The sequence below is a fragment of the Anopheles cruzii genome, chromosome 3, assembly GCF_943734635.1.
Source record: "Anopheles cruzii chromosome 3, idAnoCruzAS_RS32_06, whole genome shotgun sequence".
Classification (NCBI taxonomy): domain Eukaryota; kingdom Metazoa; phylum Arthropoda; class Insecta; order Diptera; family Culicidae; genus Anopheles; species Anopheles cruzii.
Genome location: NC_069145.1, coordinates 16719828 through 16736105, shown reverse-complemented (window position 1 = coordinate 16736105; position 16278 = coordinate 16719828). Strand labels below are relative to the sequence as shown.

Genomic DNA, 16278 nt, shown 5'->3' with positions numbered 1-16278 from the left:
TTTCTAATAATTGCAATCCTTGGTTTGCATACTGACAGCTGGGGTGTTGTCAGCTGTCGTTATTTGTTTGTGTTATCATCTGAAATCGTTGGCCACAAGATCCTCGTGCAGCGTTTCCTGGTTCTGTTACTAATTTGGTGCCACTATTCTGTAAATTCGGAGTTCCCAAAATGAAGTTTCCGTGGTCGCACACAACTATTGTGGATATGATCAAAAACGACCACAAGCTGGAGGAGAAATGTAACCATGTGACGGCAGGTACGCGAATGATCTTTCGTTCTTTGTTGGGCAAACTGATTTCTTTTGGTCACGCATTGTTCGCAGATATTGCGGCAGGTAAGCTGGATATGGCAAAGTTTGTTGAGGAACTGGGACCAGCCCTAACACACACAGAAGCGGACGTACGAGCGAAGGGCACAACTCTGCTATCGCACGTGTTACACGATCTTCCCTCGGACAGTTTGAATGCTGAGCAAGTGAAGCTGCTGTGCGTGTTCTACGGTGATCGGACACTGGATCATAACATCGTCACTCCGGCGGTGCTTGATGGTGTGGAAGCGCTTTCTCGCATGACCAACTTTCCGTCTACGTGTGCCGTCCCACTGTTGCAGTCTCTATTTAAACGCATTCCCTGCCAAAGCCAGAAGAAAGCCGAACGGACACTGTATTTTCGCACGATAACGCAGGTCTCGGAACGCTGCCAGGTGGAGCTGAAAGAATGGGGTTCCGATTTTCTGTACGGTGTGATCGGTGCAATCGAAAGCGAACGAGACCCGCGAAATTTGCTTTATCTGTTCGAGCACATGCCCACTTTTATTCGCGCCTTTCCGATGTACCACCTGGCGGAGGAAATGTTTGAAACGTTCGCCTGCTACTTTCCGATCGATTTCCACCCGAATCCCAACGACCCGAATGACATCACGCGGTCAATGTTGGCCGAACGGCTTGCCGACTGTCTGTGTGCGACCTCCGAGCTGGCCGTTTTTGCGGTGCCGCTGCTGCTGGAAAAAATGGAAAGTAGTCTCCTTGTCGCCAAGCTGGATTCTTTGGCGCTACTCGTACGGTGCCTGTCGCTGTTGGAAGTGCGGCAAGTGGCGGAACACTATGGCGAGCTGTGGAATGCCTTAAAACTTGAGCTGCTGCTACCGGGAGTGAAGGAAGCCGATAAAGAACTGCTCGATGCTGGACTGACGGCCGTGCGGGAATTGTCGAGACATGCCAGCGCAGATGAACCCTCGGCAAAGCTACTGCTTGATCAGATACTGGTGAGCTTGATGGCCAGTCTCACCGATGCCAGCTCGAAGCAGTTCGAAACCAGCCTGCGTGTGGTGTTGAGCTGTGCCAGTGCCAGCGAGTTCTGCGCATTGTATGTCGCAGACAAGCTTCTCCCGATGCTGCTCGCTCAACTCAACCCGGATTCGTACATCGAAATACGCATAGAAAACAGACTAATAGACAGTTTGCAACGGATTATGGCCGCGTGCGCTAAATGGTGCTGCGTTGGTAAATTAGATCCCTCGTTAGTTGGACAGGTTCAGAAACTGTTTGTCCAAATACTGCAGCAAACTGGGAGCGATGGCAGCGAACAAACACGATCGGCACTGCGAGCTGTGTCTTGTGCTCCGGAAATGATATCGAGCGAGAACCGGTACGTGGTCTACAGCAAGCTCGTGCTACTGATGCTCGTCCCCGACAGTCCCCAAGCGGACGCGGTGGAGGAATGCTTGTCATCGTTGGCGATCCGCTATTCGGAGGAAGTCAAAACGCTCGTTTTGTCGAAACTGATGAGCCACGACTTTGCTACCGCCGAGCAAGCGCTTGTGCGACGGATTTTTAAGTCGTTCGGAAAGTTGATCGTGTGTCACGGTTACACGTACAAGATGGTAGACTTTCTGATGGCGAAGATATTTGCACAGCCCGTGGACGAACGGTTGGCAATCGTCGCCATGGACACCTTAACCGATGCGGTAGAACTCGGCGGTTGGAACGAGCTCGCGAAGGGTGAGTTGTACGTGCAGTACAAGCTGATCGATCGCTTCGTTGAGTATGCGAACGATGATCTTGGCTCGGAGTATCTGCACAGTATGGCCCACCTGATGACGGCGGTGGTGAAACGTTTGCCCGTGGAAGAGCAAAAAGAATTGATCCTAAAGCGTTTGCCGCCCCTGAAACTGCAACAGCGGGCCGATTTGTATCTGGCATCCGGTTTACTCGGTTATCTGGACGAAAGTGTACCGTTGGTGGATCATTTCGAAAACCTTGTCACGGATCTGACGCAGCTGGCTCTCACAACGGACGACGAACGGGTGCGCGGTGTTTGCCACCGATTGCTCTGCAGCTTGTTTAATCGCATGCCGGACGATGAGCATCATCGCGGTGTGTTGAAACGACTGCTGACCCTGCTCAGGGGTGAACTGAAGAAGCACAACCACCAAGCGGTGCTCGTACTGAGCTGGATCGGTAAAGGTTTGATATCCCGGGGACACGCCGAAGCGGGAGAAATTGTGGACGATATAGCGGAGCTGCTCGATCACCCGACACTCGGGCATGTGGCTACCCTGGCGTTCGAGATTCTAACGGTTGAGTTCCCGCAGCTTCATTTGGCGCTGGTGCGCAATCTTTTCAAGCAGAAATTGTTCGTGTGGGTAATGAAGAAGCTTGAGGCAAAAATTGAACAGTACGCCGGGACGCACCTGAAAGCGCTGGCTTTCGTATTCAAAGCGACTCCACATGTCGTGCTGCGAATGAATCTGGCCAAGGTAGGACCGGTGCTGCTTAGGTGCCTGGCACAAGATGACGATCGTACGGTGGTGGAGGCGATGACGATAGTACTGCGCTTTACGCGCGAACAGGATCCGTTTGTGAAGGATCATCTGCAAACCTTGATACCGGCACTGCTAAAGCTGATCGTTCGTCAGTCTTCCATGGTAAGACAAAAATCGGACATTATTTGAGCAGTTGTAATCATTTTGATGTTCTATTGTGCCCCTTTTAGAATGTACGCATCGAGGCGCTCGAGTGTTTGCTGTGCATTTGTCAGTATCCAACCTTCCTGCTACTGCCATTCAAGGTAAACGTGCTGTCGGAACTGCAGAAACCGTTGGACGATCGGAAGCGCTTGGTGCGAAATGCGGCTGTTGCTGCACGGTTGCAGTGGTTCATGGTAGGATCAGAACAACCGAAACCTGACAAATGAGGGCGCTCTTCTTACATCACACCGTGAGGGCTTACCTACCCTGTCTGGGTAACGAAACGTGCATTTAAGTTTTAGCAGAGCACAATTTGCTTTTTCGAAACATGCCGGGCAAATGTAGCGCGGAAGGAATGTTTGTGTTATTTTTCGCATTCAATAAAGACGCACCTTGAAAAGGATATACGGTAATCGTTGGTTTGTGCGCTAGTTGAAATAATTGAAACGTTTCGACCTTGTGTTTAAGAGTATATTTTTATCCACGAAACTTAACACGTGTCTAAAAAGTTGTTCAAAAAATGTGAACGACCGCTACTAACCGCAAAAAATAACGATTCAACAAAACCAGCTTGTCTAAACTTAATGCTAATGCGCCCTCGGAGAAGCCACCTCAGTTACCCTGATCGCACTGGGCTCGCGCCATGAGGGCCACCTTCTGCGCCCGGCTTATCACGTCCGGACACCGCTTCTTGCGCACCAGCCGACAGTCCTGGAAGAAGCCTTCGTTGCGCGGGAATCCGTGGCTCTGGTCGCTGAACGTCACTAGCCCGAGTCCCCAGATGCGGCCTCCGCGGAACTCTCCCTCGTACTTCATGCCGTCCGCTCGCCAAAACACACCGTGACCGTGGAACCACCCCTGCATGAATTCCCCCTCGTACCTGCAAATGAAGCACACCGATCGAATGACAACCTACAACCCATCCTCGCCTATCATCCTGTTAATCCATTCGCTTACTTGGCACCATCCGGAAAACACTACAAACGGTACGAAAATAATGGTATGCGGGGTTAGTAAGAATTTTCTTGTCCTCGCATCATACCAGTGTCCTACCATTACGCCCAACCCGGAGCACACGCCGTTGCTGAACGCTCCATCGTACCGGGTGCCGTCCGAAAACATCATCGAGCCCATACCGTGCTTCTGGCCGCGTTGGTTCCAGTCACCGATGTAGCGGGTGCCATCGTCGTACCGATAGCCGCCACACTTGACCACTCCGGTTTGAAGGCTCTCCATCATGGTGCGCGCTATCGACAAACGCTTCGATCGCCCGACGTTCCAGCTGGGACTGAACTGCTTCCAAACACCAAAGTCAGCACCAGCAGTCCGAGGCCGAGAGTTTGCTGTTCACTACGCCACAAATCCGATTTACAGAACCGTGCGAGTGTAACGAGCGGTAGCGACCGTTGAACGTTTTCCTACGGGTGGGACAGTGGCAAATCCGATTAGTATCCGATCAATATATTGGTGACTACTCCAACAAATACGTCCTCAATGTAAACCATTTATTGCGAATTGCAACACAACAATCGGGCTTGTGTAAAACGATCGCTCGCGATAATTGAATTATGAAACATTTTCCAAACACACTCAAAATGTCTCTATTTTACAACAGGTTGCTGTGACCAATAAAATGGAAACCACTATGGCTGAGGGAAGGCTCCGAACGATTGGGCCATTTTATTACTCGCGTTGCCGACGTTACGTGAGAAGTGGGACAGAGTGGGCCACAAGTCTGAAATTTGCCGCACAATAGCCAGACACTACTATTTTCATTCGCCTATTGATAATTCTTCTTTCAGCCATCAGCCCTATCAATTTGATGCATATGACGTCGATCGATACACTTTTGGAATGGCTCAGAGTGTTGCACTTTATTCCTAACATCCAACGGAATCTCAAATCACCGTACACCACTAATCCACGCTGCACTTCTCCAATCCACTGTTTTTTTGTTGCGGTTTGGAGTTTGGCACAGCGAGTACGGCTAATGCTTTAATTACGCTTCTTGTTCCAACCACTCGCTGGCAACCTGTGGCCAAGCTTCGCCGCTTTTCTTCCACCGTCCGCCAATAAAAACATAACACAACAGCGACTCACAGCGATGACCAGCGATTAAAATTTCACTTTCGTTCCGACAACTAGAGACAACTATTCCGCGTGCGTACGTCGCTTCCAAACCGCGCCATACTTGGGGGGTCCGGTGGAAATTATTCGAGTTTTTCCTTCCTTTTCCAACGTTTCTCGGCCGTCCACTGGGCTGCATCAGGTTGAGGCACACTATGCTTGCGAACAAAAAAGGTTGACCGATGAGGAGAGACACACTACTTCACAGGCGTACCTGCGTAATGCTACCGGAGAAGAGCAGCCCCCCCGGGGATATACGATAGCACACCCCGCGATGCACCTGGGACCCGCGACGATGATGTTGCCTCGTGCACGTTACCGTAGCGAGTGATGGACGTCCGCTTTGGAAGCTCCAGACATCGAGCCGACTTCGGCTTGCCGTCCCCACCCGCCAGCGGACTTGGGGAGGGAAAAACCTGGCCATAGTTGGTATATGTGGTTAAGGAAAAAGTGGTAGGAAAATCAATTTGTAGTGACGAAAGCTGGGCCACAGCTGTCCGTTTAGTCGGTGCTGCTCGGCAGTGTCGGACAAAGTAGCGAAAAATGGTTTATTAACGAGTGATTGCTGGTGGAATCGTTTTGACGCCTGCCCTCAATAGTTCCAAATGTGAAATAGGGTCTCTTTGGCAAATAATGTGGTGAAACTTACGTTATTAGTCGTTGACCATGTGGTAGATAGAGTATTTCGTGAAGTGCTTTTGTATTGCTGTCACACCAGCCTTTTGACGATCATTTTGGCACACAATTTTTCGCTAGTTCATCATTCGCTAGCTTTCTCCTTCCCTGGTGGTGCAGAAATGCAGCTGAGCGCGGTGGCACAGATAACCACGCAGAATCCACGCAGCTTAACTCATCTCTGCTGCGTGGCGCCTAGCGCCACAGAATTCGATTACCGTCCCGTTGGCGGTGTGCATTGCTTTTGTGCAAGCGTTTGCCCACGCTCTGCAACGCTGATCATCGCTGATCATGATCGATCGTGAATGGTGTGTACTGTAATTCACGCGTGGTGATTCTGCCGGCTTTCCATTTCCGACGTTTCACTCTCGCAGTGCTTCCGTTTTAGCGCCGGGCCGGGTTACCAGCCACGGTTGTTGGCTGGTTGATGCCCTTAATGCGAGAATATTGGCGAAGCGAAGGCGTTCCGTCGGATGCGCGATGAGATGCGCGATGATACAACGCGCGCGCGATTACAGCACCGCCACGCGTGTGTAACACGTTTCGTGTGCGCACCTTACTCCCCGACACGCAACGATGGCCACCTCAAGACGCAGGCGGCCCCAAAACTGGTACACAACGGCGTCAGACGAACGAAGCAAAACAAATCATTAACCGAAAACAGGCGCTGAACGCCGGAGGTTGAATGGCACCGGTGGTGGAAATGTAGGAAGTGGTTTGTGGGCTCCCCACGCGCTACACTGGACATCGCGGAGCATAAGCTAATCAGCTGTTACACCAGCCCACCGTACCGACGGATGGTGCCGTGCCACGATCCGCGGGGCAATAAATGCAAAGCATGATGGTTCCGGAATGGTTGACCCAGCTTTGTGGGCTCTTTGGATACTTCGAAATTGATGATGGATTTGCTACCACCTACCAACATTTTATAAACTTATCACTCTTCACATTACGACACCCTGGTGCGGCCCCCGAAAGCGGTTATGAGTTAGTGCAGTCCAACATGTTGGGTTGGAACGATAATGAAAGTGAAACCATGGCGCTCGCGGGAAGCCCCCGCCACCGAGGCTTTCCGCGGAACCGAAGACGGACGGAAGCGAGCTGCCCTTTCCGGTTGCTTGAGTAGCGCGGGCGGTACCGGAGAAGGGGTCTTTCCACACGGCTTCAAAATAGGAGTAGCCAAATTAAATCATTCGCCGAAATGACTGTGTATGCACATAAATTCGAATCGACGGGCCTGCCCGGGGCGCAATGGTGGCCGAGATGAGATGGGTTGAAATGGCAGCGGGATATTGTTACGTCGTTTGTCGGGCGGCGTGATGCTCGGTGCGAGATTATGTTGGCGCGATGCACTAATAAGTAACTGCGTGGTTTGTGCAGAGTTCAGTAACATCGGCAACATCAGCTGAGAGAGATGAGGATGGCTTGAGGATGATGGGTTGTAATAAAACGGCTCGGGCTGAAATGGAGTGGAAGCTACAGGCAAAAATGTAACATAACTGCAGCAAAGTAAAATACTATTACCGGTACACTAAACTAATTAGAGATACAATAATCCGAAACACAATACTGAATACTAATTCAAAAATAGAACGACTTCTAAGAAAATGTTATGCATTTGGTTTAGTTTGCCATCGAAGAGTATGAATTCTAGTTGAATGTATTCTGCTTAGGATTCTATTTTGGTTGATTAACAATAAGTTCCAAAAACAAAGCGATGTAAAATGTGAGCGATAGAACATTAACATTTATTATTTTTCAAGAATAGTAGTTGTTCTTCAATTTATAATCAGCTTGTACATTCAGAATCTGCGGACCTGAGTTTTTACCAAGGGATTAAGCTAAATTCAGTCAAATTTCTGCTTAAGCCAACTGCTGATGGCCTGACTATTCTAAATATTTGAATTTGAATTATTCATAGCGATTTGAACCAAACACTTGAACAATCTTTGCTAATTTTACAAACTTTCACACATTTTCCATTTCACCGAAGGACCTTTCAGTGCTGGATCGTCACAGATGTTACTTCAATAATGCTGACGCCTGTGTGGCAAAAGACTTTGTTCGTTCAATTCAGTTCATCTTTGCTTTCTTTCCAACTGCATATTTTTTTAGCTCGGATCGCCACGTTTTACGCTTGTCCGCCTCTGAATTTCTGGGTCGTGTTTATTTACACTGTCCGACGTCGATACTGGGAGGTCAATTATACTTTTGCGGGGCCTAATTTAAATGCATTTTAATTCGTGGTAATAAATAGTCTGCTGCTGTCGATTGTGTTTCAGAATCGACCCTGAGCGGATCCCTTGGGCCGTATGCAAAGAACACCAAACCATTGCCATTCCTAAATGATACCATTTTTCATGGTTTTCAATCCTCGATTGGTCTGTTTACTGTCGCTAAACTGCATCGAGAGTTCCAGCGTAAACAAATGCCTTCGCAGAATTTCATATGGAAGCCGTACCGGAAATCTCGGTTAGTGATCGCGTAGCGGTTTCTAACAGCCCAGCTTCACCTGGGCGATCTTGAAGTTTGTTGTCGTCGCCAGCTATCATCATGTTTGATGGCAATAATTTTTCTGTGAGGCACCACGTTCGACATTGTGACGAGTTCCACACAACAGTCACCCTACGTCACCCTCTATCGTTGTCGTCACGAAGCCGTATGCAAAGCAGCCGAACCGAAGCAGCAACTGCACTCTGATGCAATGTCGCGCGCGATATTCTTAACATTGCACCTGACTTTCAATGTTTGTTGGCTCCGTTCGCGGTTCTGTTGTTTCGCGCCCTGCTGACGGAGACGCGACGCTTAAAAATAAGTACCCCGGAACACCGTCGGGCGCGGCGGCAGCAGTCTTCAGCAAACAGCTGATCGATCAGTCGAACGCCGAAAGTGCGATTAGAATGTTGTACCAGCGGAAGCACTTGCGCCGGGCAACGCCGACGTCGAGCAGCCACCAGCGACGTAAACAGTGGAAGGTAATAAATTGCTGCCGATGGGCGATAAATTGTTGAAAAAGGCCCCATTAACCAGTCACCAGTCGCTAAACGGGTGCAGTAAACACGTGCTCCGGGGGCGGCCCCAAAGTTGGAGATTCGAATCCGGTGCCTTGGTGTGTCTGGTGCCGTAGTGAACAAAGCACCGGAATTTGATTGAAGTAAGCAACCTGTTTACTCTCGCGCGGATTGTACTGATTCGCAGCGCAATCGAAAGTGTTTGTTTCGGTGCCAAACGAGCAGTTACGAAATCACCCCGGGCGGAGTGTGGAATGCGGAACGGCAATGCGTTTAGTTCGCGACATTTAGCAACAATCTCCGATGCACGGGGTCCTGACGGTTTTGCTGTGGTTCGGTCGGGGAGAGAAATTTCCACAACCATCCCGTTTCTCGCTCTCACGTGTCACGGCACCCGTTCGATTCCGTGTGGGACACGTGATGTCAGCTCTCGTGCTCCGTGTGTTCGAACTCACGCGTCCAAAACCTAATTTTAGCTTCCACACAAAGAACAAAGTAAATATTCTGTTCCGGTTGCCTTGTTGGTAATGCGCCAAAAGGATGTCACTTTCCATACTGCCCTATGCCTTCGATTTTTTGGAGACCTTAGCGTCGTTCCCCTTTAGTTACCGAAACCCGACAGAGAGGAGTAAACAGAGGTTCCTTCTCACGCGTCTTGCACTTTAATTAATCGTTTGGTGCGTATGTGTCCCCGCAGTCGCCCTACAGGATCGACGTCGAGCACGATGAGCGGCAGTACTTCATTCTGCCGATCCACAACAAGAACCGTTGGTACCGGGCGTGCAACCGGCAGATCAATCGCGAGTGGAAACGCATCCGCACTGACCGGCTGCGGGCGCTCGAGCGGAGCGAGGCGCTTCCTTCGAACTTGATGCTTTGCAGCGGGACGAACCCGCGCGTTCAGGTCCTGGCCCTGTGCTCCATCACGCGCATACCATCCTGCGCCCAGCGGTGTCTGCTGGAGGTTATCGCGACGCAGGACCACCTGTACTACCTCAACGTCGAGCACATCTTCGTGGCGCTGCGCGACCAGAACGTGTTCCGGGACCGCTTTCGGTACACGTTCACTCGGGCCCCCGAGTATGGTGCGATCCTGGAGCGATCCGGGCGGCGCGGCGTGCCCAAGTTTGTGACCTCGAGCGACCCGCAGAGCTGGATCGTGCAGCGGTACGAGTCGTCGGAGGAGGACCTGTACAATCAGCGCCAGAACTGCTACTACTTCTACTACTACAACGAGGAAGAGGACGACGACACGTACCAGGGGTACTACACGCACAAGAAGCGCGTCGCTTACGACGTAAGTCCCCGCGTTCCCGGGTGCCGCTGCCGTTTAGAAGCACATTCATCGTTTGGCCTGTTGTTTTTCTTTCTCTCAGGGACCACCGCCACCGACCTCGGACGAACCATACCAGGTGGTTCCGATCCATCGGTACCCGGAGCTGAAGGAGCAGTGCGTGCGGTTGATCAACGCGGAGTGGCCCCGCTCGCGGATGGCGCGCTTCTGTAGCTTCGATACGTCCAGCGACACGCTGCCGATCACGTTCGTGCTGACGCAGCTCATCGGTGGCGAAACGGTCGTGCTGGGTCACGCCAAAGTGTCGCCCGTTCCGGCGGATGACAGCGCGGCGTTCGTGGAGTCGGTGGTGGTGGACTACCGGTACCGGGGCCGGGGCATCGGTACGCACCTGATGGGCGAGCTGGAGCAGTACTGCAAGAGCGTCATCGGGAGCAACCACATGTACATCGCGACCGATGGCCAGGAGGTGTTCTACGCCAAGTTGGGTTACATCTTCTGCAAGGCCATCAACGTCTTTGGCACGCGCTCGACGCGGAACACGGTCAGCAAGAAGCACTGGATGCGGAAGGTGCTGTCCGACTGGGAACCGCACGGCCCGGCGACGGATCCATCCGACGGCGTCGACCACCAGCCGGGCAAGTCCACTACAAACACGCAGGAGTCGCCGTCGTCGCCTCCACTGCCGACGTGTGCCGCCTTGCTGCGTGTCCTGCAAAGGTCAATTACATTACATTCGGAGCTAAAGTAATCGGGGGCTCGTGTGTTTGCTTTGCTCGAAAGAAACCGCAAAATCTGGGCCGACCGTAACAGAAACAATGCACGGCGGCGTTTGTTAATCCAACCGCTCACCGGTTTCGCCCGGTCGGTTCGCCCGGTTCGCCGCTGTCAAAAGCTGCGCTGGCGTTTCAAATAATCAAACCCCCGACCGATGGCCGAAAGAAAGCGGTAGGATTAAAGCACCGTTCGGAGGCAGTAAAAAGTCCTACCAAGTCCCTGCGGCCGTGGCGTCCTCGGTGTTCTGGGGTCGTCCTGGCGTACATACGCACATTAATCACTGTCCACGCGGATTGTGTCGCATCCTTCGGCCCCAGCGGTGAAGAGTGAACGGTAGCTCCGGCACGTGGAACGTTACGGTGTGTTGGCGAGGTTAGTTTGGGCGCGCTCAGCCTCCGCCTCAGCGATGTTTGGCAACGAGCGGCTGAACGGGAACGGTGGCACCACCGGTGGTGGCGGCGGAACAAAGGCGTACCAGGAAGCGGTGGCCAAGGCGCTGGAGGCCCACGGTGAGGCCGTCGCCGATGAGACGAGCCTCGGGAACGATCCCGCGCGACCCGCGTTCGCGTCCGTCTTCACGATCGAGAGTATACTCGGCCTCGGCGGTGGCGGTGGCGTCGGTGGCGCACCCAACCATCGTGGGGATGCCATCGGGGGTCCGGGTTCGCTGAACGCTGATAAGCTGTTGTCACCCGTTCCACAACGACTGGACGGTGGAAGCGGCGGCGGCGGGGGCTACGAAGTGGAGCACACCAAGCAGAGCCTCTCGAACTACTTCCGGTGTGCCGGGGCGAGCGGTCTGCACCTGCCACCGGCGGTCTCCGAGGCCAGCAGTATGCTACCCGCGAACCTGCTCGGCAGTAAGTAGTGTGTGTGCGTGTGTGCGGGCCCTAGAGGTCAGGCACCGAACCACCAGGCTCACGTGATACGATATTGTTTTCCCTTCTCGGAACTTCGGTTCCCCAGTAGCGTACCCGTCGTCCTGCCACGGCTATCTGCAGCCGGACCTGTTCGCGGCCCACTTACACCAGCAGGTGGGGCTGGTCGCGTGCAACGGCAACTTCCGGCCGCGCTACCCCTTCCTGAACGCGGACTCGCACATCAAGCGGAAACGGCGGCACCGGACGATCTTCACCGAGGAGCAGCTCGAGCAGCTGGAGGCCACCTTCGACAAGACCCACTACCCGGACGTGCTGTTGCGGGAAAAGTTGGCCATCAAGGTGGACCTGAAGGAGGAGCGCGTGGAGGTGAGTCGAGGCTGGCCTAAAGTTTCTCCCCCGGTGGGTGTTTCACCGGGCAGCGTTCAAGTTCCGATTCATTACCCGGCATAAAGTTGAGGAAGCCACCAACTGGCGTAGAACAATGAAGCTCGGCCAAGCAGTCTTCATTTGTTGACCAGCCAGTTGGTCAGCCACCGAGACCAAGTTTGCGGTCTACGGAATATTATCTCCGGTCCATTACTGAACACAGCCAAACTTCGCCAAGGGTAAAAAACTCACAAAAATCAAATACAGACAGATTCGTTTCAGTCCAGGAACAATTCTGATAGGCACCAACGGCATCATGTTATCTCCGGATCACCGTATCTTCTGACACTTGTCGGGGAAGCATTATCCCACATCCGGAAGACCCAATATCTTTCAATCCGGGATGCAGTTCGTGGTGAATCTTTCAGTCTTTCAGCATAACCACACAGTAGGCCGTTTTTTGTAGGCACACTTTGATGTTAAGATTCTTGGGATTGAGTTATGATTTTTTGAGTGCTTTGACCACTAAATTTGCTCTACCAAATTATAATTTTTTTAGAAATCAGTTTGAAAGCTTTTTCGTCTCAAATGACAGCTTTTTAGTTGGCTCACCTGAGCCACGTTGCAAAGCTGTGGAGAACTCAAAATCAGGACGCAGGCTCGGCCATTTCTGTCGTTTTCTTTCTTCTTACTGTTATATGCTCCAAACACGTTGCAAACAGATTTTTTAAACATAAGAGTGAAACATTTTAATTGTTTTGGACACATAGTCACATTGATGGATAGTCTGAGCTTCGGTTGAAAGTGATCCTTTCGCGTACCGGCCGGATTGTGATGGCCGATCAACAGCAATCGAGGACGTCCTTTGCAAATAAATTGATTTCAATCGTATAAACTAAGAGATGAATGATAGGCCATTGCGGCTCAAAGTCTCTATAATTCATTAAACAAATAAACAAATCGTATAAACGAATTCTATACATCTTCCTACAATGGGTAAATGTCAACTGGCATTGGTTGCCAGATTAAATAGACCAACGTAAGAGTGGAAGTCAGTTTACTGTGGCTTTGTGGCTAGGTTTCGCTGTGCCTTTGTAGGAATAACATATTAATTACCTTCAAAACAGACCAAGGTGGGCCTCAATACGTCAACGGCAGACATTGCAAAGCATCGTTAGAATCGTAGTGTCGTAGTGTCTGCCGACCGCAAGATGGCCTCGGCTCGACTGAATCGAAATAGATTAATTAGCTCTTCAGAACCGTGCGTTCGGTAGGGCCAATTTCCTTTCCGCAAACTGTTGACCGACGACGTTCCGTTCGCTTTCCCGATTTCCCGTTGCAGGTGTGGTTCAAAAACCGGCGCGCCAAGTGGCGAAAGCAGAAGCGCGAGGAGCAGGAGCAGTTCTCGAACTACGAGATCAATAATAAAATTAGGAAACTTATCAACATTCCGGTGGCGGCCCAGGAAAAGCTTCGGCAGTTGCAGGCGACGGGCATGTTTGCGAAGGACAGCAAAGGGCTGCTGGTGAGCCCGAAGTGCGACGAGTTGAGCAACAGCAATAGTGACGCCTCGGACGTGGAGGTCGTATGATAAGCTTCCCCGGTTCCGGTGGACCTTCCCTGGGTCACGCACAAAGCCAGGCCATGCGCCCTCCGGCACACTACACTAGTGTATATTCATGCATCGGTGTTTGGTGTTTGTTTGCTTGCGTGGGGCGATATAGACGGCACGCTGCAGCGGCAGGACATCCCGGTAGGACAGCACACGACCAACGTGTCACGAAGGAGAAGGGCCCCGTTACATTCCGTCGCAGACTTTTTTTTTGTTATCGTAAGAATTGTGTCGCTGCGCTGCGAAGCTGCGTACGAAAACGCGTTGTTTGAAGAATCCGATCAGTCTATTTAAGCTAAGGGTTAGCAATAGTAATTTGGCCCTATTTGCGTCGTCGCTGCATCCAACGGGGGGTTAAGTTGGTCCAACTAAACGGATGACCCAAACGCGCAACAACGAGCATCCGGCACCACACACCAAGCAATGTTGGTGTTTAATTATCGAGCACGTTCAGCTGGCTGGGTGATGATGGGCGATCCGCGTATCCCTAGACCGCACAAGTCCATTTCCACTTGAGAGCCCATAAAATTATCAAACGTATAATAAATTACAGTAAGAACGGGGTTCAGCACTTTGGAGCACCGGCACGGCCACGGCACGGGCGACGCATTACGCTGCCGCTGACATCATCGCTCGGCTCGACCCGGCGTCAGTTGCAGACCCCGGATCGTGAAGCGGATCGTGAATAAATTAAAAGTTTTTCGAGCCAGCGATACAACACCCCGTGCAATACTTCTCGCCAAAATGCGCGAGGCGCCCCCACGCGGCAAGCAATGTAAGATAGGGCAGCGTGTGTGTCTGTTGTTTGTGTGTGTGTGTATGTGTGTGAGTTATCGGTTTAGGATTTGTTTAGGCGGCTAGTTTCGCTTAGCACCAGGAAAGGATCGTAAGGAACAGGACGTGTCCGTCACCAGTAATATCTCTCTTACACTCTACGTATTGTGAACAACCCCATAAGTCATGATATAATAAACGCTATTCCGTTACTGTACTAAACAAGTAAGAGCACCGTAGAGAGTGGTTCATTTGTTCCGGAATTGAGGGAATCATCGAAAGAAACCGGCCACTCTATGCAAAGTCAAGCTGAACGATGTCACAACGAGGTCGGCTCGGGTTCTGCGTCCCTCGGCAAGCAGTAGTTGACAAGCGGTTCAATAAATATTTAATGTCGCAAACTCGCATGAGGATTGATTTTGAAAGCTTCCCTGAAAGCGGACCGTGTCTTGCGGACCGGTACTTCAGCCTCCGGGGACCGAAGGTAAAGTGTCCGAAAGGCAAAGTGTTTCTCCTCGGTTCTCTCGGCCACCGCACGAGACCCGTGGGGAATCGTCCTGATTACTTTTGCTAAGAGCGTGGTTCCGGGTGACTGGAGCGAGCCATCCACGCGCCACCTTCCAGGGCCACTATCGTGCCAACGGGTGGCCAAAAATATGGCGTCCGGTCCCGCTGGGCACGGGCATTCTGGTGTCATAAAATGTGATTTATTCGCCGTTTTGAATCGGTCTTTTTCGGTCTTTTCGACAAGTAATCTTCGCTATGACAAACGTTGATGGGGCCTGACTTTATCCTGACTTTAAGGATGGTTTGTTTGGAATCCTGTTCGGCGTAGGACCTGGAACGTCGACTGTTTGCATCGCTAATGATGGGCTGAGTCATACGTTGGTTCGTGACATGATTCGAACGGCAATTCAATAATAATTTTCTTAATTGCATTTAATTTCTAATACATAAAGCATCTTGATATGCTCAGCATCTTGATATGCTTAAATCTAGCTGTTACAAGTCACCGCCAAGCATTTCAAAGTTAAGTAAAGTTCTTCAAATAAGAATCTCAGTGATAGGGGCAAGATATAAAATGTCTTTGAAGTACACTCATTGTTGAGACCATTGTTTGAGAGATATTTTTCGTTATCTTTTAAGCCTTTAACGATCGACACCAAATCGTTGCAAACGAGTGTCAGTTTGGCTACCATAACTTTGACTTGACTTTTGTTAAAATTTTGGCCATCCAACATTCCCAGTGTGGAATTCTTGACCGGATCTTCAGCAAAAGAACCTCGTTTTCGCTTTCGATGAAGTGTTTGAAGAATGCAGGTTTGCAAACTTGGTCACAGTTTCGTCAGAATTTGGAGAGTGTTTTAAAATCGGCACCAAACAGCTCCGCAGCGTGATCTCTTTCGCCATCGCTGGCCGGAAACGTAATCCACATTGCCCCGGGGCTGCCCTGCGAAATCCGTTTGATTGATGCCAATTTATCTACTCGCCCGCCTGGCTTAACGGATCGACGACATGCGTCCGTCGTCGATCGGATTAATCGAACCAATATGATTGAACGGGCGATCCATATGTTTTGGACTGCGAAACTAAGACCATGGATCTTCGCGGGGAATGATGAAAAACAACCCAACAAGCCGTAAACACGCGGTGCTCAAGGCTGCTCGGCCGGAAAGGGGACAGACAGCCGAGCTGCGGAACTGGGGCGATATTTTCTTTCTTTGCTATCCATTAAACTTCATCAAACAATCCTCTCGAGCCGCCCAAGTCGCTGGCTTAGGGCCCGCTCGGC

At 51.2% G+C, this 16278-nt stretch overlaps 4 protein-coding genes across 5 annotated transcripts; 3 read left to right on the top strand and 1 right to left on the bottom strand.

The window, feature by feature from the left end:
* Nucleotides 1-170: 170 nt before the first annotated feature.
* Nucleotides 171-3372, top strand: LOC128271713 (MMS19 nucleotide excision repair protein). The gene is made up of 3 exons (XM_053009331.1): nt 171-258; nt 325-2927; nt 2996-3372. The coding sequence occupies exons 1-3, from the start codon at nt 171-173 to the stop codon at nt 3194-3196; spliced, it is 2892 nt and encodes a 963-aa protein (XP_052865291.1). The 3' UTR covers nt 3197-3372.
* A 54-nt stretch (nt 3373-3426) lies between these two features.
* LOC128272713 (MORN repeat-containing protein 4 homolog) lies at nt 3427-5417 on the bottom strand. 2 transcript variants are annotated; one of them, XM_053010578.1, is made up of 4 exons: nt 5311-5417; nt 4023-4387; nt 3927-3946; nt 3427-3849 (listed from the first exon to the last, which is right to left on the bottom strand). In XM_053010578.1, the coding sequence occupies exons 2-4, from the start codon at nt 4206-4208 to the stop codon at nt 3582-3584; spliced, it is 474 nt and encodes a 157-aa protein (XP_052866538.1). In that variant the 5' UTR covers nt 4209-4387; nt 5311-5417; the 3' UTR covers nt 3427-3581. The 2 variants fall into 2 exon arrangements, with proteins under 2 accessions (XP_052866538.1, XP_052866539.1); XM_053010579.1 differs by lacking the exon at nt 5311-5417 and adding an exon at nt 5070-5089.
* Nucleotides 5418-8618: 3201 nt separating this feature from the next.
* On the top strand, nt 8619-10827 carry LOC128269949 (uncharacterized). Its single transcript, XM_053007352.1, has 3 exons — nt 8619-8746; nt 9480-10079; nt 10159-10827. The coding sequence occupies exons 1-3, from the start codon at nt 8672-8674 to the stop codon at nt 10825-10827; spliced, it is 1344 nt and encodes a 447-aa protein (XP_052863312.1). The 5' UTR covers nt 8619-8671.
* A 432-nt stretch (nt 10828-11259) lies between these two features.
* Nucleotides 11260-13691, top strand: LOC128269948 (homeobox protein goosecoid). The gene is made up of 3 exons (XM_053007350.1): nt 11260-11713; nt 11820-12100; nt 13443-13691. The coding sequence occupies exons 1-3, from the start codon at nt 11260-11262 to the stop codon at nt 13689-13691; spliced, it is 984 nt and encodes a 327-aa protein (XP_052863310.1).
* The last annotated feature ends 2587 nt before the right edge of the window (nt 13692-16278 follow it).

Excerpts from the sequence above, each read along its gene's own strand:
- LOC128271713 (XM_053009331.1), top strand. The coding sequence starts at position 171 with ATGAAGTTTCCGTGGTCGCACACAACTATTGTGGATATGATCAAAAAC. Across the intron at positions 259-324 it reads ATGTAACCATGTGACGGCAG|ATATTGCGGCAGGTAAGCTG; the intron begins GTACGCGAATGA and ends CATTGTTCGCAG. Across the intron at positions 2,928-2,995 it reads TCGTTCGTCAGTCTTCCATG|AATGTACGCATCGAGGCGCT; the intron begins GTAAGACAAAAA and ends TGCCCCTTTTAG.
- LOC128272713 (XM_053010578.1), bottom strand. The coding sequence starts at position 4,208 with ATGATGGAGAGCCTTCAAACCGGAGTGGTCAAGTGTGGCGGCTATCGG. Across the intron at positions 3,947-4,022 it reads GCTCCGGGTTGGGCGTAATG|TGTTTTCCGGATGGTGCCAA; the intron begins GTAGGACACTGG and ends TACCGTTTGTAG. Across the intron at positions 3,850-3,926 it reads TGTTTTCCGGATGGTGCCAA|GTACGAGGGGGAATTCATGC; the intron begins GTAAGCGAATGG and ends CTTCATTTGCAG.
- LOC128269949 (XM_053007352.1), top strand. The coding sequence starts at position 8,672 with ATGTTGTACCAGCGGAAGCACTTGCGCCGGGCAACGCCGACGTCGAGC. Across the intron at positions 8,747-9,479 it reads AGCGACGTAAACAGTGGAAG|TCGCCCTACAGGATCGACGT; the intron begins GTAATAAATTGC and ends GTGTCCCCGCAG. Across the intron at positions 10,080-10,158 it reads AGAAGCGCGTCGCTTACGAC|GGACCACCGCCACCGACCTC; the intron begins GTAAGTCCCCGC and ends TCTTTCTCTCAG.
- LOC128269948 (XM_053007350.1), top strand. The coding sequence starts at position 11,260 with ATGTTTGGCAACGAGCGGCTGAACGGGAACGGTGGCACCACCGGTGGT. Across the intron at positions 11,714-11,819 it reads ACCCGCGAACCTGCTCGGCA|TAGCGTACCCGTCGTCCTGC; the intron begins GTAAGTAGTGTG and ends TCGGTTCCCCAG. Across the intron at positions 12,101-13,442 it reads TGAAGGAGGAGCGCGTGGAG|GTGTGGTTCAAAAACCGGCG; the intron begins GTGAGTCGAGGC and ends TTCCCGTTGCAG.